Below are 24,980 nucleotides of genomic sequence, written 5' to 3'. Positions count from 1 at the left end.
ACATATCATTAAACATCTATAAGTACCGCCAAGGTCAGCCAGTGATCTTTGATTGCTACTTTCCAGTGTGAGATGCAACCCCTATTTTTGAAGATCAAGGGTGGCTGCATTTCGGCTCAATGATGAGAAATTCCCCTTTTTTTAGTTTGCACCTCTGATTTCACAAAGCCTTTATAGATGTGGACATCTTATCTACCATAAAGAAGCAGCCCTTCAAGAAAGCCACACATTTATACTCTTTGGCTTGCCTTCTCTGCAAGATGCATATATAGACCTGTTTGTGATCTAGTGTTAGGACATTGGAATGTTGTGAGCTTCATTGAAGACAATGGAGTGCTCCGGGCCCCTAACGGCTGGTAGAAGCCCGGAGCTCCAACATTCCAGTTTTTCTTTCACAGCTGCTGCTGTGATAAACTCTGTGAGGCCTTTGTTTTATTTGTTAGGACATTCTGTCCTCTAGTGGCAAAATGGTCTAATAGCCTTATAGCCCTCTCTAGTTGGTTGGGCTATACTGGCTTTAAAGTCCCACTCCCTTGGTAAAGGCCATCACCTTTAGCTCAGGCCTTTAAAACTGGAATGTGTTTACCTCTATTGCTCTCAGTCATCATCTGATGAGGGAAAATAAGTACCAATCCCCAAAAATGTGTGCTAGTGGGCCCCACTGGCAACCAGCAACTCAAATTAAGCACTGCCTGTGGGCCATAAAACAATCCCAGATAATAGATTCAACCTGGTGGTAGTTGCCCACACAGGGAGGAACCGAGTTACTATGCCTAAAAGGAGGTCAGTCCAATTATGATGGTCACAGCCATGCTTGGTATTTTCAAATGAGCGGAACTGTCAAGGTAGGTAGTCTCTAATTCATGAAACTAACTTCCAGTCTTAACAAAACAAGGAGGTGTGGGATGAATGTGGGGTACATTCTCATCCATACATTCGCCACCACTGCTGCTCTCAAACCAGAGTTTGTGGAAATGTTCAGCAAGACTCCGAGCAGCATGATTGGCTCCCAAGTCGTAGGTCCTTTAAGTCTTATAAGAGAAGGGTAGGAAAATGGTCCTAAGAAACTCATACTGGATGTTGTTGATTTAGTTATAGGCGTCATGTCCAAGATAACCCAGTGTATCAATGGAAGCCAGGGGAATTAGCAAAATGTTACTCTCATTGAATACTAAAATATAGTTTGGGTAGTACAGCCATGGAGTAAGACTCACGGGTAAAGTGGTCCATGCCTTCCACAATGCTGGCCAAGACCAATGGGGCAAAGTGTGCAATAGATCTTGAACTACTGAGACAACCGTACTGGCTTTAACATGTCAAGAGGCATAAACCCTTCTTTGCCCAGAATGACACAGCCATTCTGGAAAATAGAGAAGAGTGAGCCACTCCCCCGACTTGCTGCACTGCAAGAAAAAGGATAACTCAGTGGAAGGAGTTAACTTAACTCCCGTCTGATAGATGAGCAATGGAACTACTGAGATTTTGTGGGGTCAGTTCACAGATTGTTTTTCCTTGAAACCTGGACTCAAGAACTGGCTTGTTCCTGTTCTTGATGCTGGTGCACCCTAGGAAAACAAATTATAAAATCTATCAGACAGGGTAGGTGCAGCATCAACAAGGAAGTATTAAAGAGGCTAACCTGGAGTTGATTAAGGATTCCAGTAGTGCTTGACCCGGTCTGGCGGATCTGTATAGGCTGCTCAGTTCCAAATTATCTTTGATTTCTATGAGCACTGGCAGATTATCTACACCTTGGATACTAAGGAATGGTAGTTTCCTTAGCAATCAAGTTACATTTTCCTTTGAAAGTGATTCCTTTGGATTGAAGAATGTCCCTGACTTCCTCCAGAGGCTTGTCATCCCAGTCCTGACAGGCCTAGAGAACTTTACTGTCACCTAGTTGGATGATACTGCAGATTATAGCTCTAGCTGGAATAGCTATGTGGTGCACCTCAAGGAAATACCTGAGGCCCTGGGTATGCCAGGCCAATCAATCGGGGGCTTGGTGGTGGCACCCGAGGAACCTGTGATGGTAAAGTGCACATTGCCATGGTCGGTCCAGGTGAGCTCGGTGATGTGGCTGAACTTGACTCTGTTGTTGGCTGTGAAGATGGAGTCCAAGGTGTGTCCTGCACTGTGTGTGGGGCAGGAGACCAGCTGGGTGAGGCCGATGTTGCTTGCTCATGCTTACCAGAAGGTTGGTGGAGTTGGGGTTGTGTTTGTTGATGCAGTCTCAGTGTATCATCTTGTAGCCATCGGGAGTCGTGGTGGTGATGTTGGGGGGTGAAGAGGGGTTGAGCCAGGTCTCTGTGATGAAGATAACCTCAGGGTGGTGGTGGTGATGGTATCCCAAATTTCTGTGGCGTGTTTGCAGAGGGACCAGGCGTTTATCAGAATGAACTGGAGCTGCTCCAGGGTGTCCGAGGTCTGCTGGGCGGGTGTGGCGCGAGTTCCTGTGTGAGCAGGAGGTCCAGCGTTGCGTGTGAAATGACAGCGGTGGCAGGAGAAGGGGTTCTTCTGTTGATCGCAGAAAGGAGATGCCACAGATATTGGCGCCCAGGGGCCAGGAGCTCAGATATATACATGATGCCCCTGGGCATGGTGGTGGAACGTTAGAGTTTCAACATTGTGCCATATGCTGATGACACTCAATTACTGCTCTTCTTTCACCAGACTGACAATACAGAAATAGAGGTTCCAAGGTTGTTGGTCTAAAGTGGCTAGATGGATGCAGATGAGCTGTCTAAAGCTTAACCCGGACAAATCACAGTTGCTATTTTTCCTGCAACGCCTCTTCATTGGACCTACAGAGTAGGTGGTCACCAGATCTAGGGGAACCCCCACCACTATTCCCCGTGGTGAGAAACTTAGGGATAAAATGTAATCAGGAGTTAGCCTTCAAACCTCAACACTGGGCCATCACAGCCTCTGACTTCACTTTGTTAAAATCCACTAAAAAACCATTTAAATTCCTGCAAATCAATACACAGAAATTATTGTACATGCTCTGGTTTCTTCTAGATTAGATTATGTCAACTTTCTATATCTAGGGGTGCCACCTGGTCTCATCCATAAATTGCAGATGGTCCAAAATGCTGCTGTGCGGCTAAGAATTGCCCGAAATGGCAGTCTATATCCCCCATCTGAAGCAACTTCCCTGGCTTCCAGGAATCAAATGAATCAATTTCAAGGCCTTACTAATCACTTTTAAAGTGATGCATAAAACGGGCCTGTCTATCTCAGTAGTTGATTTAAAGAATGTGTACCCACTAGAGCACTGGGCTCTACAAATCAAGGACTGTTATGTATTCCCATAGTCCATAAAACCAGGAGGGGCAGACAGTCCTTCTTGCTGTTGGCAGCAAAACTGTAGAATGAGCTCCCATTTGATCTGACAAAAACAACTCTAAAGACCTTTTTTAATGAAGATTGAAAGCCTTTCTTGTTATGTGGATGCTGGCTTAAGTTGTAGTCATTTGGTGGTTAGTACCAGGACTCCTCTTCGGAAGTGTTACGGGGAAGGGGGCTGCTTTTCCGCTGCGAGGCGCGCTAATTGCTGAGGTGCGCGCCGCGGTGAAATAATGAGCCGACTCTCGTGTGCGGTAGTGCGCGGACTGCCCCCGCCAGCTTCGCCATCTTTATTTATCTGGACGCGCTCACGCTAGCCGGCGTGAGCGCAGGGGCAGGGTTGCGGAACGCGCACCAGCGGGAAAAGGCTGGTGCGCCAACTGTTACATCCCATCTGAACTCAGTCTTTGACAGGAGTATGAAAAGTCTCATAGTTCACTTACTTGGCAGGCAAAGTCTCTCAGGCGGGTGCTTGGCGGTGGATTTCTCTCAGCGCATACCTGGTAACCCCTCTGTTGATTGGGGGTGTGTGGACCGGGGTACCGGGGGTGGGGACCAGGCCTCGGCTGGTCTCGGTGACTCCTGGACTCTCCGGCGCAGGGAGTTCTTCGGATTGTTGATCATCGGTCCCCGGGGGCTCACTCTGTCGATCTTCAGTCTCCTCAGTGTGATTCTCGATGGTGGGGAGGTTGATCTACCTGTTTGAACCAGGCGATGTTGCGGGTCACCCTTTCTCCAGCTTTCTCGACGGTCACCATTGTTCCTTGCCTGCCGACCACTGTCCAGTGTCCTTGTTCGTAGCGAGTACGGAATTTTCCTCCTGGTCTTCTGTCTTTCAGGATAACGGTATCTCCTGGCTGGAGCGGGCGGACTGCTGCTCTCCGGGTCCGACTGGCCTGGTTGTTGCGGTTTTCTCTTCTTCTGAGTGCCCCTTCCTCGTCAAATGGAGGGGGAGACCAGCCGGGGGCAACAGGGATACCAGCTCGGCGGGTGCCGGAGAACATGAACGTCCAGGGGGCTTGGCGTGTTGAACAGTGTGGCGTTCTCTGATATTCTCGTAGAAACTTCTGGAGTTCTTGTTCGGGGTCACTCTGTTCTGCCACGGCGATGCGAATGGACTTGTTTATCGTTCGCATGAAAAGCTCCGTTGGCTTGGGGCCATTAGGGGGTGATGCGCCGGTGCTGAATGCCATGGTGGCGCATGAATTCACGACATTCGTGTCCTTGGAATGGGGGTCCGTTGTTGCTGCAGAGTTCTTTCAGACATCCGAACATTCCAAATATTTTCTCCAAAACTGGGCCGACATGCAGGAATGCTGTAGAGGTTACCACTTCTACTATTGGGTATTTGGAGTAACTGTCAATGAGGGCCAACGTGACTCGCCCATCCGGAAAACTCCCGAAGTCCACACTCACTTTCTCCCAGGGGCTCTGACCATGTTCTTCGGTGTGGACAGGCGCTGGTCTCTCGGGTCCGCTTGTGATCTGGCATGACGGGCTCTTGCGGACTAGTTCCTCTATACGGGCATCCATCTCTGGGAACCAGACCTTCTCTCTCATGCGGGCTTTCATCCTTTCCATCCCCTGGTGTCCTCCGTGGGCTAATTATGTTGCCCGCAGTTGCAGGGATGCTAGGATGACGATGCGGTTCCCTCTCAGGGGAAGTCCACTTTGGGTGAGGCTCAGCTCGTTTCTTACCCGCCACATGTGCACCAGACTTTCCTTTTCTGGGCTTGACCACACGTTTGCTGACTGAAGGAACTGTCGCCACAGCCCTCCTTGTATAGTGTCTTGGACTTTGACTAACACAGGGTCTTCTTTGGCCGTGGTGGATATTTCTTCAATCGTCAGCGCTCGGGGGCACGTCATTGCTGCCAGCATGTCCAGTGTGCTTCTGTGTCGTCACCGCTTTGCTCTTCTCTCTCTTCCTTGGTCATGTCTGGGTGCCTTGATAGGAAGTCGGCTGGGTTCTTGGCGCCAGGCCGGTAGATCACATCCATGTCATAGTGTTGGAGCCCGTTTGCCCACCTCTCAATGCGTGGTGGAGGGTGGGGCGCCGATCCTCTGAAAAGGGGCACTAGGTGTTGTTGGTCTGTGACGACGGTGAATGGGTGCCCACAGATGTATAGGTGAAAGTGTCTGCAGCCCCATCGGATGGCCAGGGCTTCTCTTTCAATCTGCGAGTATCGTTTCTCTGTTGGCGTGAGCGCTTTGCTGGCATAGGCTAGGGCTGCCCATCTCCCCGGTTCCTGCTCCTGTGTAAGGACCGCTCCTAGGCCCACGGGACTGGCGTCTACGAATATCTCAGTTCTCTTCGCAGGGTCAAAATACACCAGCGTGGTGTGGTCGAGGAGCGCTTTTTTGACTGCTCGGAATGCCATTTCTTCAGCCGGACCCCATGTCCACATGGCGTTCGTTTGGGTGAGGCATCGGAGAGGTTCTGCAAGGGTGGCTAGGTCGGGGATGAAGCGGCCGCAGTATATGGCCATTCCAAAGAAGCTACGGATCTCGGCAACTGTGAGTGGTGCGGCCGCTGTCTTGATAGCTTGGGATTTCCGTGGGTCAACTTGTATGCCTTCCTGCGTGAACGTGTACCCGAAGAATTCAATCGTCTGTTGGAACAGCAGGCACTTCTCCTTGTGTAGGGTGACCCCGTGTTCTGACAGTCGCTTCAGCGTCGCTCTCACATGCTGGTAGTGCTCTTCCACCGTCTTCGAGTGAATGAGGATGTCGTTGCTCACGTTTAAGACACCAGGGAGTCCGACTAGGATTTACAGCATTTTTGGAAGATCTCTGCGGCCGATGATATGCCGAAATTCAGTCTTTTATACCTCCGGAGGCCTAGGTGGGTACTGAACGTGGTTATGTACCGGCTGTCTTTGGCAAGTGTCAGTTGGTGATATCCAGCGTTCAAATCTAGTTTCGAGAACCACCTGGAGCCATTTAGATCAGCCACAATGTCATCCATGGTCGGCGTTATGTGGTGCTCGCGCCAAATGTCCTTGTTTCGGAGGCACATATCTATGCAAAGCCTGATCTTTCCTTGTTGACGAGGCTTCTCCGCTATTACCATGGGTGACACCCATTGTGTGGGCCCTGATACTTTCTCAATAACTCCCTGGTCTTCAAGTTTTTGTAGTTCCTCTTCTACCAGCGGGCGGAGGTGAAAGGGGATCCTTCTGTGATTTAGGGCTGTCGGTGGGACGGTGGTGTCGATATGTAGCTTTATTGGGGCTCTCTTTATTTTGCCTAGCCTTTTGAATAATGCCTTGAACTGGCTCAGCAGTTCGGACGTCTGATCCCTCTGCACCTTCCTGGCGAACACTATTAGTCCCAGATGTTCGGCTGTGTGGCTGCTGAGTAGCGTGTCCACCTCTTGATTTATCACGTGGATGTCGATGGTGATTTTGACGCTTTCTGACTGTACTGGCACAGTCATCTTGCCTTTGAGTGGTAGCAGCGTGTCGCTGTCGTATGCGAATATCTTGGCCTTTGACGGTCTGAGTTCCGGTTTGGGCCTCAGCTTGTTGTACTGCTGGATCCCCATCACAGCTGCCGAAGCATCAGTGTCAATCACCGCATTGACATCGGACCCAGCGACCTGGATCGTGCAGCGAGGTTGGGGTCACCGTCTGCTCTTCAGGGCTTGGGTGAACGAGACTAAATATGTCTCTCCCTCGTCGTCCGACATGGACGTAGCCTCTTGGTAGGCTGTCTGTTCTCTTTTCTTGCTCCCAGATTGAGATGTCAGCAAGACCTGTGACAGCTGGCGGACCATCCGTCTCATCGGTTTAGGCCTGTTCCCTTCTTTACGCTGCGTCTTTCTCCTGCATACTGATGAGAAATGATTCATGATGCCGCAGTTGATGCATGTCTTCCCTTGTGCTGGGCACGACTGTGAGGGGTGTTCTTCGTACCCACAGTATCCGCAGCGGTTCTTAGGGGTCTGTGGCTGATGATCTCGCAGCCTGTGGGTCCTGTCTTTTGTCCTAACTGCGTCCACCTTTTCCGACTTTACCGTGACGCTCTTTTCTGGTCCTCTCATCAGAGCTACGTCCATCTCTTCTGCAAGCGCCGCCGACAGGTCATGGGACCGTGCTAGCACCAGGATATCATTCATCAATATGTTTGGCTGCCGTAATATGAGGCCACGTAGGGTCTTGCTGCGTATCCCAAGGATCAACTGGGCTCTGATTACTTCCGCGACTCGGTCATCAACGAGATGCGTTGCGGCTAGTTCCCTTAGCCGTGCGTGAAAAGCGTCAACGGACTCGCCTTCCCGTTGCTTTGCTTGTCTTAGTTTGAAAAGTTCAAAGTCAGGGTTCATTTGGGGATCAAAATGGGCGTTCAGGGCTGTGACTGCCGCGGGGGCCTGTGTTTAGTAAATGCTTGAACAGGAGGTAGATCTCTTCTCCTGCATAGTGGAGTAGAAGTGAGCGTTTCACTGCCCCATCCTTTTCCCGCGTAGCGATGAAATAGTTCTCTAGGCGGCCAAGCCATGTCTGCCACCGTGGCACAGCTGTTGAGGGGTCCGCTGACTCACTGAAAGGAGGCAGGAAGCCAGAGGGAGGGTGATTTGGTACTGCCGGTACCGGGGCTTGGGTGACGTTGTCATTATCCCTCATCTTGCGTGGCGTGGGCGCAGGTTGGTGGCCTAGCGAAGATGCCTGTTGCTGGCGGGTGGTCCTCAGGCACGGGAGGTGGCGCAAATGCACTCAGTGACGTGTAGGCCTGCGTGTTTGTAAGCGTAGGGTACTCACTCAGGCTGGGGAATGGTACCAGGGTTTCTCTGTGGCACTCCTTGGGGCGTGTGTGCTCCACTCTTCACTCACACGTGGCACCAGCGACTCACTGGGCTAATGCGGCGTGGAGCAGCCAGGGATTTTGCCTCTGCCACCAGGAAACTGCTTCCACAGGGTTGGGGCCACGCCAGGTAGGGCACGTGTGGCGAGTCTGCAGAGGCCTGGACAGGCCTCGTGGTTGCAGCAGTGCCGGTGCTGCCAGCCACACTCCTTGTGCTTTGTGGAATAAAAGCATGCTAGGGCATCCGATCCTCATCGCCAGTGTTACGGGGAAGGGGGCTGCCCTCCTGCTGCGAGGCGCGCTAATTGCTGAGGTGCGCGCCGTGGTGAAATAATGAGCCGACTCTCGTGTGCGGTAGTGCGCGGACTGCCCCCGGCAGCTCCGCCCTCTTTATTTATCTGGACGCGCTCGCGCTAGCCGGTGTGAGCGCAGGGGCAGGGTTGCGGAACGCGCACCAGAGGGAAAAGGCTGGTGCGCCAACTGTTACGGGAAGCAGCTGTCACACTGTACATATAGCAATCATTTATTCAATGAATATTTTACCATCAAATTCACACAGCTGCTTGCAATATAGCTTCTGACAGCGTATCCCTTCATTAACAACTCCTTTGCTCACACTTCCTTCTTGGCTCTATCCGAAGCACACTGAGGCAGATCATCGGGGGCTGCTCCTCCACTAAAGCGGGGGAGTGTCGCTCTACTAAGTGTAAATATAAAAATAAAATGATAATGCGATGTTAATAATATTACGTTATTATAATCTTCTTCTGCTGTAAGGAGTGCGCCAGGTTGGGGCGGGGCTAGGTTTGACACAGGGAGAGGGAGGAGAAGTGGTTGCTGCTACACCAAGGGCGCATGACGGTTCGGCTGCCTTGAGCCAACCAAACCGTTATGCGCACTTAGCATGTTCTCCACCGGCTGTATTGTATGGCCTGGGTGAAGAACATGCACTGCCTCCCAGTCCGAGCGCCGAACCACGGCACTCAGATCAATCATAACGCTGCTGTCATGGTGACAGCAGTGTCGTGATCAGTTTAGGGGAGCCTGGGTGCTGCCGGGAGCCAGGAGAACAGCGAGAATGGAGAAGAGGTTGCGGCTGGTGACTGGCAACGACATGGTAAGTTTTCTTTTTTTTCTAAACCCCGCCCGCCCCCATTCCCTACCAGCTGCCACTGCACCTCATGCATGACATGTTTTACTCATACAACAGATCAACCTCCCAAATTGGTTTACAACTGCCCCTACCAAGTATAGCAGTGTCCTGTGCAAGTGTTCACACATACCACTTCCACAGAGAGCTGCAGTACAGTAATAACTTTTCAGCACCAAGAAGCCAACTTTATAACACTGTCCTCTTTACTAATAATGTCCATAATACCAGATTATAAAATTACATGTGTGTGTATATATATATATATATATATCTATATATATCTACTTTTGAGGAACTACAAGTAAAGATTATGCCCCATGTAAGTACAGCATACATGTGTTTGGCAGTCACATGTACAGTCACCAGAACAAGCTTCTCGAGACAGAGGAATAAATATATTGTTTTAAAACCTACACTAAGTATATAAATAGCATGCAGAGATTGCAAAGTACACCACACATTTCGTATGTGACATCATCAGTAAGCGTGCTGGGTAAACGTTGAATTTCACCTTTACACATGTATTGCAAGACTTTATCTTATTTAACATTGCGTTAACTGTAGGTTTCTTTCTAGGGAATAGAATATTGCTATGACTGCAAAAGAACCGACACTGTAACAGGAACATTACATGCATCCAATTGTATTTTATGAAATAAAGGTGTTACATGTAATAGTGACCCACCCGGGGTAATTATTAAATCACAGTTCCATGGTTCGTTAAAATTTAAAGTGCACTCCAGTCTTATGCTTTAATGTTTCCATCTTCAGTATTAAATGCTGGGGAGAGGAGGATGATGGGAACGAGGCCTTCCTCGCTGTAGTCTCATTTCGCCGCCTTGGGGAAAGCGGCCTTCACCAGCATGAAAATAGAGTAGCCGGTTCCTTGAAAAAGAGAAGTGAAAGAGAGAGGGAGTCAGTGCAAAGAGAAGGAGAAGAGAGGGCAGGGAGAGAGAGCAACTTCGAGGAGGCCAGCGATAGCACAACCACACAGAACTCTTTAGGCAGACATCTGCACCAACAAAAAGCCAGAACATGCAACTAGCTGATTATTAAGGCATTTAACAGCACTTACAAAGGTCAGTTATTTACCACACAGATACATTAGTTGTGCTGTAGGCACCCATCTCAACAGAGGACCTACGTAAGCAATTTGGCTTGCAAGCCACAAAACACTCCCATACTCCCCACAATGACCTCGAACCTCCACAAAACCAAATCGGACTCCAATAGGACACCTTTTTCCAGACACCCCTTTAAGAGCAAAAGTTGTAAGTGTCAACATAGACTTAATTCTAGAAACATTACACTGGTGCAAACCATATGGAAAATCCATTCCTGACTATGTAAAATGAATGGAGTCTTGCCCAAGTTCAGATTACATCTAGGCCCATATTTATCAAGTTTCCACGCAACGCAACCCAATGCAACCACTTGGAAGAGGATGTAGCCTTACACCTAGAGCGGTCGACTTTGAACTTGGGGAACCGGGTTCGAGTTTCGGCAACGACACTCAACATCCTGTGATTCTGGGCAAATCACTTAATCTCCCTGTGCCTAACAAAAATGAATGTGTCCATCTGTAACGAAACTGGTGCTCATGTAAAGCGCTCTGATACATGATTTCTCGGGTCTAGTTCGCGCAATATGAAACTCTATAAAAAAAAAATGTAAACGCAGATAGCCACCTTGCTGCACTGCACTGCGTTAAAGTGCAAGGGCAGGAATGCACCGTACTTACTATTATACAGTGCATTCCTGCCCTTTTCTAGTGCTGGCGCACCTCTGCCTGCCTTGCGCCAATGCAGGCCCCATTGCACCATGGTGTAAGGGTGCCTGCGTTGTAAGCAGGGTTGCTTGTGAGTAGGAAGGAACACCTTCCTGAACAAAAACAATCTTGAGCGCCATTTTCCTCTTTTTATGTGTGCTGCAGAATGTGGCACACGTAGAAAGAGGGAAAAACAAGGAGAAATAAAGATATTTCTCCTCGTTACGCCTACCCCTGAGGAGGTGTAGCATTTTGATGCATTCCCAGGTCTTTAACAAATGGTAAATCTGGGAATGTACCAAAATCCATGGGTGGATGCAAGGTAACACCCACCCTCCACACATGGAACACACTGGCGTAACGAAAATTGAGGGGTCCTCCCTGCAAGGTACGTAGAAGGACCCCCTCCAGGCTCAATCAGGAGCTCTTCGGCCAAAGTGCAGTGCCGAGGGGGCCCCCTGGAGCTTGGGACCCCCCTGCACCGCGGGGGCTGTGGGGGCCTGTGTTACGCCCCTGATGGAATGCCTCCCTGCAGCAGAGTAACCCAACGCAGCGATTTACGCTGCGTTGCGTTACTCTAGATTCATCCAGCCACTCAGGACCTTGCAAGGTGGCCTTGCGTGGCTTGATAAATATCACTTATGGTTTGTGTCGCCCGTGCGCCCCCTTGCATGGCAGAAGGGTAACGCAAAACCTTGATAGATATGGACCCTAGTTTTTATCCCCAGGATAAAAAATGGGAAATCGGAATGTTGAACAATTGCTCAATTTATGAATTAGACCTTTTGGCTTATAAAACCTTTTTAATTTTTGTAACATATCTTGCTATTTGTGTAGTAAAATGGAGCTTATTGATTTTGACTCAAGCTTAGTCCTATCTTCCAGAGCTGCAAGTGGAAGAAATGTGTGAAGTAAAATGATGAAAAGGGATTTACCCTCTGTTTTCTTTGTGCGCAAGTGCAAAGTTTCTGTAATGTGTGAGAGCTCAGGTTGTTTGATAATGCTTGCAGGGAGAGAGCCAGATGTTTCCCAGCGAGTTACTTTATATTGTGAGAATATATACTTCGTTACTATATAATCCAGGCGTTTTGTTTCCATAACATAACGTGTATCTACACGAGTTTGAGGTTAGCTATCACACCAATCCTTCATATCCTGGCTCAAACCACCCGAGTAAGTGCAATACTCTCATTGGCCACAGGATGTCATATCTGCACCAGTGTCTGCTCCCTCCAAGAGCTCAGGTAATTATCACGTGTCTTTGAGTGTCAGTTACTTCAGCGCCAGTGCTCAGCAGCTTCCTCTCTATGACCCCAGCAACATTGATGCCAATGTGTGTAAAAAATGATATTAAAATACATTTTAATGACACGAAGGTCATACGCACGTGATGTCAAAGTTATGACATGCCCATATCTAGGAACAGCCGACATCTGTGGCGTAGATTCAACTTCCAAACAAGGCCTGGCTTTGACAGTGTTTTTTTGTATTGCTTTGTAAATTCTGTACATTTACTTAATTTATTAGTTGTTGAATACGTTTTAACAGTGACCGAATTTGTAAAATGTCTGCTAACTTTTATATTTTTAAACATAAAAATGGCAGAGAAGGAAGTATCTGTAGAAGCTTGTAAATGCATAAAATTGTTTTTATTGTTTGAAAGTGTAAAAAAAATGATTTGCCTTTTAAAAATGTTGCATATATGTAGTAGGAACACACAAAAGCCGAAATACAAAGCAGAACTTCAAAATTTAAGCGGTGGATAATGGAAACGTGTTAACGACTGTAATTGTTTTAAAACACAGAATAATGTAAGCAATACATGTTTAAAGTGAGGTAGATGAGACTGAAAGGAACACACAGATGGGACAAAGAGAGAGACAGATGAAAGAGGTAAAGACCGGTGATACAGAAAGACAAAGAGAGGCCTAGTTGGAGGTTAAATAGTAACAGATCATTATAAATAGATAGGTAAACACAGATAGAACAATGGGCACTGACAGAAAACAAGCATTTGCAATGCAATCGGTCTCGCCGTTGGGACCTTATATGTATATAGCTATGCAGCACATTAGCCTGGGTGCTGAAACATCTACTGTTCTTTAACATGGAGGGAAAGTAAGCACCAAACTGCGTGACACGCTAGGTATGGGAACACATGGAGATAAATATGCCTTTTAGAGGGAAATGGTATAGTCCAAAGCTCTGTTTTTAATATAAAATCAGGGCCTTTGGTGGTCATATCACTGAAAATACAGTGTGGTCCACTCCTCGGCTAGGAAGGCACTCATATTTCGTTGGTAAGAAGTCAAAAGATTGGTCAAATTGAAAACCTGAAATGCAAAACGCAATCCAACAATTTGCAAGTACATCTCATCTATGTTCAACAAGCCATGTTTTACCCATGATTGGAATAGTGAATCACCAAATAAACTGAGCCACCGCAATCAAAATCAACCAAAACTGTGGCTCAAGGTTACATATTGGCAGAAACAGTATAAAACAGAAACACTGTCTAAATAACTATGAAAGTGACACATAAATATTGACCATCCGACTCAAACTCAGAAATTCCATGTCCAATTCACTGCCAAAACAGGCCTACTATGTGTCATTTCATGTGGGCTAAGTGCAGTCTACAATGCATGACTTACAAAAGCAAATTAACATTCTCTCATATTTAAAATTTCCTGTAGCAGACAAAATTTTAAGTTACTCCAAAGCGGGACAAGATTTTACATTCCAACATTCAATGGTCTGTTTCAGTGTCTGATTATAGTACAGATAACTGTGTACGTATGCTCATACCTGTATCTGTCTTACTTCCTATGTCCCTCTTTCTCTCTCTAGCTCAACATACTCGTTATTCCCCTCTCTCTTTCTGCCACACCCTCTCATTCTGGTTCTGCTTAGCTCCATCTCTCTCTCTCTCTGTTTCTCTCTTTGTAAAAAGTGTAAAATAAAGTGACAAAGGAAAAGCAAACCCATTGTGATCAGGAAGTCAAGCTTTGTCCCCACACAGAAGGTAATAAAAAGTAGAGTAGCCAGCAACTCACTCCCCCTTGCATAGAAATTGATGGTGGTCATTTGGCATCAATTCATTTTACTAGCCCAGTATTAATGCTTTCGTCTCATATAAGAAATTAAATCATAGATACGCCTGACATTATGACGTCTATTTTGGCTCCGATCTCAGACTTTAACAAACCTAAACAAAGAGTTTGAGTTTGAGTTTTGAGTTTTGAGTTTGAGTTTTAAAGAATTTGTAGAGCGCTCGTACACCAGGCGGTTTCTTGGCGCTATATGATTACTACTGCTCAAGGGGCATGACAGCTGAGGGATCAGGGTGGTTAGGATTGGAAGGCTTCAGTAAAGAGGAATGTTTTGAGGCCTTTGCGGAATAAGGGATATTGGGAGCAAGACCTCAGTTGGAGTGGGAGAGAGTTCCAAAAGGCGGGGGCCGTGGTAGAGAATTTGGAACCTCCCCACTTTTTCCGTTTGAAGCGAGGTACCACCAGCAGTTGCTGGGTTGTGGAGCGCAGTTCTCTAGGGGGGATATAGTCTTGAATGGCTGTGTTGATAAAAGCCGGGGCAGTGCCAGACCGGGCTTTAAAGATGGTACAGCCAAGCTTGAAAAGAGCGCGTTGCCGAACAGGGAGCCAGTGGAGGGATCTGAGAAGGGGGGTGACATGTTGTGACTTGGGTGAGTTAAAAACCAGTCGGGCCGCCTGGTTTTGAACTAGTTGTAGGCGCCTCACGAGGTACGCAGGCATGCCATGGTAGAGGGCGTTGCCGTAGTCCAAGCGAGACGTCACCATGGCCAGGAGTATTAGTTTGAGGGCGGATGGAGAGAAAAAACGTGAGACTTTCCGGATAGTTATGAGGGAGAGGAAGGCTGAGGAGACGACGGCACTGACTTGAGAGTGGAGAGAGAGTTGATTGTTGATTTTGAATCCAAGAGTTTTGACAGAGGGGACCGGCGTGGGTGGGGGGCCTAGAGAAGGGGGCCAGAAGGAGGACGACCAGGGACTGGAGCAACCACCCGTCAACACCAATTCCGTTTTGTCGGGATTGAGTTTCAGGTGGTTGAAGTTCATCCAGTCCTGGATAAAAGTCATGATGAACTGAAAATTAGAAATTGACTGGGGGGAGGAAGAGAGAGAAAAAATAAGCTGGAGGTCGTCTGCGTAGTTGTAGACAGAGACCTCCAGTTGCTGTAACGCAAAAATAAGGGGGGCAATGTAAAGGTTGAATAGCAAAGGGGACAAGGAAGATCCTTGGGGTCCGTAACACACTATTCGGCAATGAGCAGGCTGTTAGCACCTCACAGTGAGCTTAATAAAAAGAAGCCTGTTTTAAGCTGCAAATAAAAAAATAAGATGTGTAATTTTAATTTCTAATGCGATGTGCAGAATTAGCATGAGAGCAGTCACACAGCATAGGGTTTGCTTTCAAAGAGGGCTGCATTTCTGGATTAATTCATCCTATAGCTTAATAGGCAGATAATGTACTAGGCGGTGTGCACAAAGTGTGTTCACGATTCAGAACCTTTACAGAGGAGACACTGAATTAGAGAGAGTAATGATATTCTTTAATCATCACCATCAGAGGGAAATAGTCAAATGTTCCTAATCTGCTTGCCATTAATAGTCTAAATCTCACCGGTTCTACCTTCTACAGTAAGCAACGGTCCGGCCACCTTCCGAAACCAACGACAAAAAGTGTGTACTGAGTAGCTTCACTGTTCAGGTGGAGCAGAGCCCGTAATAGCTGTGGAGCAGACCCGCTAAATCACCTCAACAATGCATCAACTCTGTTTACTGCACCAGGGAACCTCATCAAAATGAAGCACCTTATTACTGTGTTCTAAAGTGTCTATGTTGTCCGGTTCATGTGTGTACACCATCAGTCCTAATTTCAAATGATGGCCTAGTGTAACAGGGCTCTTTACTTTCATTGTCACAGTATGCATTGATTTGTTTATGAATCCTATTCTCTCGGTAATGTAAGACAGAAAATAAATAGTGGATGCCATGCAAGTATTCCAAAAATACAGAATGTCAGATTTGTTTTGTGGGTTAAAGGCGGAAGGGCTTCCATGAGACCTGTATTTCTATCCTCTACCTGCTCCCTTCCTCATGGCTTTGGGTCGAACACCTTCTAGACCAAAAACAATTATTTGACCATACTTGTTTGGAGCCCACAGTACCACAAAGCAATCTTATTTAGTTTGTGTCTCTTGCTATGATTTTCTTATAACGAAAACCTGTCTTTTCATTATTTGTACTTTTAAGGTTTTATTACTGTGCAAGTCTTCCATCAAGGGCACACAAGTGCTGTTTGGAACAGCCCACTTTAAACCTGCCTATTACCAGGTTCGAACAGCAAGATCTCACCTGCCTGCACAGTTAACTAACCCCTTCTGCTCAGCTTGTACCGCTTAAGGACCATTCAGCTGAACTGCATTTGTTATGAACATACAGCAAGTATTCTTTTAAATTAAACCTAGCTGTTCAGAGCACAACTTGTTCAATCCGACAAATCATATTGGAAACTAAGACTCAACTTACTAATCACACATTCAGAGATGCAAGTAAGTGCCGAAAACAGAAACAAGTGACATTGTGTTCAGGCCTTCACAATATTTATTTTTACCGTTATCCTCTCCTTCGCACCTAATTTGCTCTTCATTGTCGATCATTTGGCACTGGTGGCATGTGGGGCAGAGAGTACATTGTTTTGTATTTTTTTTACTTTTATCATTGAATGCTTGGTGTTTTGAATCTTTCCACTGTACATCGCTGTGCTGGGTTGGAGCGAAATTTACACTTTATAAAAACTTGATTACCTATTTTACTGAAAGAAGCCACTAAAGTTAGGGGCCACAAAAAGGAGAGGGCATGTCTGTGATTGTGTGGACCTGTGACATTTCTGTACAGCCCCATGTACGCCTTTACTTGCGGCTCGAGGCAATACTTGGAGTCAAGGCCCCATAGTCAGTTATGCTACAACTTCAAGACATCTTCTGACAAGGAGAAGCAGCACATAATACGAGCATAGCAATTAAAATGTAAAGTATGTACCATATAAAACAAAATATGCACTGCAAACACATCAGCAAGCACTGAAACGTGAGCAGTTATATTTGGTAATGATAACACTAAAACAAGCTAAAGAAAGGGCATTGCAATTTTGTTGAAATTGAAAATGGAAGTGATACATCTAAATAGTTCTACGCAATCACTCCCAGTTGTGAGTCTCAGATGCAGCAGGGAAGCGGAAAATGGGAAAAACTGTCACTTTAACTTAAATGGTCACGTAAAAGTATATGACCATGTACTATAAAAAAGGAATGCAATCTGTGGCAGGGTGTTAAGCAGGTTCTGTAAAGCTAAACAGCCTGCACTTCAAATCTTGACTGTTGTCCTTGGGCGTGCAGTGAGAAGCACCTGCCACAAGGCAGTGTTTTATGCAAATCATGCTTGTACATTACAGAGAAACATAATCACTGCGAACAATGACAACATCGTGCAGTGACCACGTGAACCCCATGTCATGTGGCTGACGCACTCCTTTAGCTGTTAGGCATGCATCCTAGTTTTTCACCAAATCCTGTGTCAATAATATTTTGAACAAAAATGCTTTCTGAAGACTGGAGCAATGACCGAGTGAAAATATTTTTTACAGTGTTCAGTGCAGGTCTTTAGGCGCTAGCCATGCTCCGTGCCAAACACCTGAGAGCTTTCATCCATCCATTATTTTCTTCGTAGAAACAGGTTTTTCAGGTGCATAAAAGCTGCTCCCAATAAGGCCCGATTCCTGGTAAGAAAGACAGCTACGTCTAATGTACCAAAGCCTGCAGTCTGCTTCCAAAGGCGGATTACCGCCAGTGGCGCCATGATAGAAACATTTCCAAACATCCAATCGTAATGAAGTGCACGGTCACTCTGGGTCTGTGAAGCCGAGTCACAAACATATCTTCATTTAACAAACTTTTGTTATGTGCCAGATTTGTTTTTTTCTGATGTCGAAGTTCATTTTTCTACCCCCTTGGCACGAACAATGGGAATGCTTTGGAAACGTTTACACCCAATTTACACACACACACAGTCGCGGCTCGCGGGAGGGGGGAGGGGGAGGTGTAATGTCACTTGTTCTATCATATATCTGGATACAATGACAGAAGCAGAAAGCGATAGACGCGCAGTGCATGCTCTTGTAGCTAGCTGGCAGACACGTCACACGGGAGGAGAAGTGCGTTCCAAGCCTCATTCTGGCAAAATAAATTTCATTGGTAAAAGAAATAAAGGAAGGGCTAGGCTATTTAGTGCAAACTCGACCTGGAGGAATGCAAAATTTATATCAGCACTACTTGCTTGCATGACACAAGAACAAATTCATTTTTGTGTATTTTTAGGCATTGGGATATTAAATAATTTGCCCAGGATTTCAAGATGGTGAGCCGATGTGAGATTCGAACCGGGTTCCCTACTTACTGCCCCCTCCCCGCCTATCTGACGTCAGGGCTCCCGGCTGAGGTGTCTGTCCCCCGGGCAGCAGAAAAATTAAAAGATCCTGGGTTGCCTGGCGATCGTGAAATTCGCCATCTGTACACTCCTGCAGCCTCTCGTGTACAAGCATACAAACAAGCATAGACTCATCACACGCTTGCTTAGGCATGCTGAAGTGGATGCCTGCTTGTGCCCCGGGGGGACCGCAAAGTGCATTCTGATAGAGAAGCACTCTAGTAGGTCCCTGCTTTTGCCCCAGGGGCACTATAGTGCACGCAATGGACACAAAGATAAACCCCTTTAAGGGGGCTTGTTTTGAAGCGACGAGTGGTGGCGTAACATATAAAGCTGCCGACGTTGGAGCTGAAGAGCAGAGTTCGATCCTCGGCTTGGGCTGTATAATGATAAATAATTAAAAGAAGGTCTGCGGCGTGGGCTGTATTAATCCTAAATAATTAAACAGAGATCTCAGATAAAACAAGCTTTGTGGGGAGAGACAAATAAAACAAGCATTGGCAGAGACACATAAAACAAGCATTGGCAGAGACAAATAAAACAAGCATTGGCAGAGACACATAAAAGACACATAAAACAAGCATTGACAGAGACAAATAAAACAAGCATTGGCAGAGACAAATCAAGCAAGCATGGGCAGACACACCTAAAAGATACATAAAACAAGCATTGGCAGAGACAAATAAAACAAGCATTGGCAGAGACAAATAAAACAAGCATTGGCAATGCAATAGTATGGGGGTGTGAAGAAAGTAGTCTGTGCAGTAAAGGGGCCAATAGCCGTGGAAGGACACAAATGAAGAAATGTCCATCATAAGGAGGGACTAACATGCCTACAACCAATCGGAAGGCACCATCTAGGACACCAGCCAATGAAAATGATGGTTGGAGAGTGGGTGGAGCTTATATACACTATAGTGTATACTGCATGTCTCAACGAGACAGCGCAAGCGCTGCCTAGGCGAGACCTAAAGAGACAGAAAGAGAAGAAACAGACAATGGCGTATATGGAGATAGACACAGATATAGAGGAAGACAGAGACAGACAAATAGACGAGACAGATATGGAGACCGAGATATAGAGATACATCAGATAGACAGACAGACAGAAATAGACAGGAAGAGATAGAAAAAGACAGCAACAGACAGTCAAAGACCGAGGCGGACTGCAAGAGATAGAGACAGATTAACATCCTAGCAAGCTAATGAAATATGGCATGTGCAGACGCAAAATGCTGTCACTCATCTTAACTGACAAGGAAATTACCTAATGGCTATCTTTTTAACAAAACGGAAATAAAGTTGCCACTGTTAAGAAGGCCAATGGCTGCAATGGTGACCAATTCCCACAGCCTATACACAGTCCTGGAGGTTGACCAAACTTAAATGACAGTCAAAGTAGCCAATGGTAAAAGAAGACTGACCCAAAGCCCATTTGTTCTATGTAAGGTTAATTATTATTTGTTGTTTGCCAAAACATGGGGTTGGCACACAGTTGTAGATGTTTCTAGGCCAGTTTAAAAGGGCAGATAGCTATTTCTAAGAAAGACCTAAATATGCATTTGTCTTAATGAACTCTGAGGTTAGCAGCCTTTATAGAATAGCAGTCTTAGCCGCTCGGGCACTCTGCGAATGCTCTTGCCACCCCGATGATTTAACATGATAAGCAGGGCTGTGCTCTTAGACACACACACCTGCAAAGAAGGCTGAGGAGATTTGCACAAAAGGAGGCTGAGGAGATATTTTCAAGATGGGAACAGGGATAATACATATTTCAAAAAAATTGCTTGTTAGCATTAAAGTAATGAAAAGTATCTACCCGACTAATGTGAGGGGCTGATGGTAAGTGCCCAGGAAGGGATGCATTAGAACTTGCTTTGTTTCAACTGCTCCAAGACATATAAATATATCTAATAGGGTCTGGCAAACCCTCCATACTTTTTTTGATCTGCCTTCTTCTATGGGACTATCACCATCACGCTCTCAGAATGCGTGGAGTCACTATGGGTGCTCTTCAAGATAATAGCACGTCGTTATTAATTCATCAGGTGAACCGCATCTCTAAATCAGCATTTTTCCACTTATCTGTCATTTTGAAATCCTGCCTCTACAGCTCCTGCCCCAAAGGAGACTGGATTTCCCGCTGGCCCTGGTGATCTAGAGAATTGATAACTATGACGGAATACAAGGGACCTTCCGAGGAAGGCTATGAACAAGTTCCAAAGGGTGCAAAATTGAGTGGCAACTTTATCCTTGGGGTAAAACGTAAAGGCCACATTTACTCTTCAGTGGTGCCGCTCTACTGGGTGTCGACGACACACAGGGTTGAATTAAAGCCCTCACGCCTGGTGCTGCTCTCCATAGACAGACAGCTTCTTGCCTTTCCTACCCGTTGGAACCATATCCATCAACCAGATGCCGAGGTCCCCACTTAAACCCAAAACCTTGGTACTGAGGACAATCTCTACAATATTCTTATGGCGGCTACTCAGACCGGCTTATGGACTTCAACAGGCACCAACAATGCTCTGGTGACCTTCATCCACTATTGTTATCCTCCTGTTAACTAAGACCGCTTCATTCTAATCTACAGCAGCATTTCACATGGATGCGCTTTGTGCTGACGGCTTGACTGTATAAGCACAATATAAAAATAATAAATGTAAAAAAATAAGAATATTGAAAATAAATGATTCCAGTAAGTTCATCTTTAATTTTTTTTTTGCAATTGACATTAAATTCAGAAACAATGTATATTTCATGTTATTTCTGCAAACTTTTTTTGCAGATTTGGATTGACGCCTCCGTGTATAACACTGGACAAAAACAGCAAGAATATAGCTGGGTGGACATACTTGATATCACAATGGATGCCTAACCTAATGCCATACTGTAACACATGGCAGCTATTTTTCTGTTACGCCGTCGTGAAACACACCTGATACAGGGGTCATAATTTCATGTGAATTTTCTAGGCTAATGAACTCAAACATCCTGATCGAGTGGCCTTTTGCCTTCAGGACTTCTCAGTGCCAACTATACTTGGTAACTTTCATGTCTGACAATTTTTTTGAACCCCTCCATCTTCTTGTTCTTTGCCCCTTTCGCCTCCAAATCTCCCACTGTGATTCACGTGGACGTAGAACCCTTCCTTTGTCGTTTTGCACAATCAGTGACAAATACTCCTGGAGTGGGGAGGACAACAGTTTTGCTTTAAGATTCGCACAGTTTTTGCCAACGCAACGGCCTCTTCCCCTCTTCGGGTGACCAGAGTCTTTGGAAAGAGAAAGAGTATAGAGTTGCTTCTCAACTTCTCATGTTGACATCCGTCATCAAAACTATACGGCTAGGAGGTTACAAATGTACTTAGCTGGAGAGACGTTTGCCCTAGGGTCACTGGAAATGTTGGGGCCTATTTATGAGCTGGTTGCAAGAGCAGCGTAAACCGTAAGTCGGATTTATGAAGACACGCAAGGCCGCTTTGCCTGGTCCTGAGTGGCTCCATAAATCTGGAATAAGGCAACGCATCACAAATTGCTGAGTTGCCTTACTATGCCCTGGGAAGGCGTTTCAGGGGTGTTGCGTGGGAACTACCATGCTTTTTGATGCATTCCCAGATTTACCAGAACTGGTAAACCTGGGAATGCGCCAACAAGATACACCTTCCCAGGAGAGGCACAACGAGGAGAAATATATTTATTGCTCCTCTTTATTTCTTCTTTCATTCTGCAGCACACATAGAAAGAGGAAAATGCCTCTCAGGATTGTTTTTGTGTAGGAAGCTGTCCCTTCCGGCACAAAAACAATCCTGCATGCAATTGTTTTATTTTAACCATACCTTTTCCCCCACAAAAATTTGATAGGGGAATATAGAAGTTGCCCAATAGTGCAGATGGTTCTGGGACACCAACAATTAGGGTACCTACTCACAGAGAACATTGGTCAAAAAACATTGACTCCCACGGGATCCCGTGGGAGAGTATCACATGGTATTACCACACAAATGCAATGATAATGTTTCTGCTTGTATGTGAGTCACAGATGGTTCTAAAAACGTTTTTCATTTTGAGTGCACTAATATTTTAAGTACCCTACAATTCCTGCATACAAGTAAAAAACAGTTTCAGTGTTGTACCTCTTACTGGACAATTAGTGTAATTACTTGTATCAATTAGTGTGTGAGTTCCAGATCTATAAGCCCCTCATTACTACTCAACTCACTAACCTTGAAGGGACAATTGTACAAACTCAGGGCCTCATTTATGAAAAGTGGTGCATCACTGGGGCAAAACAGCGATGCAAGACTTTCATTGCGCCCTCCTTGTGACACCATGGATGCGCCGTATTAACAGCATGGCGATCCATGTCCCAAGGATTGACCAGATACGTCAGGAATCCTGATGTATCTGGTGGCGCAGCAACAATGCATTGCTGGAGTGTGTCGATGTCCAATGTGAAAGGCCCTGTGCCACTCCATACGCCTGCTTGACGCCGGCGCAAGGATTCGATGCAGTGAACTCATAAAAGTGGTCCAGTGAAATGTCATAGATTCCCTGTGCCACTTCTACAAGCCTTTTTTACGGGGGAAAGTCTACCCTGCAGACATTATACCTGTTGCAGGTATAATGTGGCGCAGGGTTTTACAAAGTGATGCATCTGGCTTGATGTGTCATTTAGTAAATATGGCGCAGTATGGCACATTTTTTACGCCGCCGCAGCGTCACAAAAAGTAACGCAATGGCAGCATAAGGCCTTCATAAATAAGCCCTAAATAAGTTGGTGACACATTAGTTCCTATGGCCTTGTGACACAAGCTACGAAGCACAATGTCCACCAAAAATACTGCTCAATAACACCAGACTGCCTCACAATAAAGGGAACATATTCCCTCGATTTAAAGATATTTTGAGAGTTGAAGAGAAGAAGTATAGGGAAGGGTAGAAAAAACTGTGAAATAAACATAGCCAATCACAGGAAGCACAGCTCTTACCAAGCAGAGACAGAGTCATGGTGATTCGGTAGAGAAGGACATCACCCACACCACCTTTCAGGTGCACCGGCAAGTTATTGTCTGCCTAATTATGGGGTGGGGAGACAGAAAACAAAGTAAAATAGTCATTTTACCCAGAATTCTCATCACCTCCCAGTGAGGAGGTTTTTAGCTGCGACATTAATAGATTGAACTTAAGATTCACACCTGAAAGATTTTCTGGTGCTCAAGGACTCGGTTTTGGATCCGGGTTCTACTGGATGTGGTAAATGCACGGAATAATCCTTTGCTTAATGCCTGCTAAAAAAAAACAGAAAGCACCAGAAAATTAAATTAGATCATATGTCAGAAAATGAGAGAAAAGCATTGCCGCTTTCAAAGCATTGGGATACTATAAATGCGTGAATATCTTATATCTGTGTCCAGAATTAAAACAGGATCTGGCATTCAGGGGCTGTAGGATTCCAGGAAATCCATTTTTTTAAAACATCTATTTAAAATATCTCGAGAAGAGCAACATTATCTACGTTCCTGATAATTGCTTCTATTCAACAGTTATATTTATTGTGTTAGCGTAAACTGTCATAACATAACTATGGGTACAAAAGCTACTTACCATTATTTAGGATTGTTCTCCTGTACATTATTCACCTTTTAATATGGGAAAAAGTGACGTACCGGTGCTACAAGGGGCTTGTAAATAAGCCCCCAGATTAGAACAAGAGTTCGCCAAAATGTAATGTGGTATTTGACTAAAGCTCTTTAGCAGTCAGAACACATCCTCTAAAGCACTACATATGCCAGTCAAGTTAGCCAATGAAAAGCTCCTGGTGTTAAGGACAACCTATATAGTTTTGAAAAATCATACTTTACCTTTGTTCACACTAACACAACAAAAGTGTAGGATTTTTGGATGAGTGTCTAGTAAGATCCCCTGAATACTATTTTCATGGTTGGTTATAAACTGCAATGCTAAATATTTCAAACTGGCTCCAGTGTGCTTAAGCCTAAAGCCATTTTGCTCACAATCCAAACAAAATTACCAGTATCCACCAGTGTGACTAATCATTGTGTGCAGAAACAGTAACATTTCAGTTTGTGTAGGTATTGTCACATTTGTCATAGGCGGGTTTCCATTGTTTATCCGTTTTTATCTCTTCCATTTCTGCTTTCCATTCTGCTATAATCTTCACTAAGCACTTGTGGCACTTTTTGCATCACCGGAACGTCACTTTTTAGATGTTCCGGTGGTGCAAAGTGCCCCAACATATTTAGCTGGCTGTGTAAAGCCACTTTACGTGGCTTTTCATGGCCTTGTAAATATGTGCCCCTTTCATGCACAACACTACATGAAAGGGGAGTTCAATGGGTGTTGCTGTTGGTGTTCCCACG

The 24,980-nt window shown here is 45.7% G+C and overlaps 1 protein-coding gene across 2 annotated transcripts in view; it reads right to left on the bottom strand.

The window, feature by feature from the left end:
- Positions 1 to 9,931: 9,931 nt before the first annotated feature.
- LOC146797979 (cytochrome c oxidase subunit 7A1, mitochondrial-like) overlaps positions 9,932 to 24,980 on the bottom strand; it is a 29,575-nt gene continuing 14,526 nt past the window's right edge. The window contains exons 2-4 of one of the 2 annotated variants that reach the window (XM_085625202.1): positions 23,796 to 23,888; positions 23,589 to 23,673; positions 9,932 to 10,189 (exon numbers count right to left, since the gene is read on the bottom strand). In XM_085625202.1, the coding sequence (XP_085481328.1) occupies positions 10,131 to 10,189; positions 23,589 to 23,673; positions 23,796 to 23,888 (237 nt within the window). In that variant the 3' untranslated portion in view covers positions 9,932 to 10,130. The remainder of the gene's footprint in view (positions 10,190 to 23,588; positions 23,674 to 23,795; positions 23,889 to 24,980) is intronic. The other variant, XM_085625203.1, reaches the window with a different exon arrangement.

This window comes from Triturus cristatus, chromosome 9 (assembly GCF_964204655.1).
Source record: "Triturus cristatus chromosome 9, aTriCri1.1, whole genome shotgun sequence".
Classification (NCBI taxonomy): domain Eukaryota; kingdom Metazoa; phylum Chordata; class Amphibia; order Caudata; family Salamandridae; genus Triturus; species Triturus cristatus.
The sequence above is the reverse complement of the archived record's forward strand: the minus strand, read 5'-3'. Positions and strand labels throughout refer to the sequence as shown.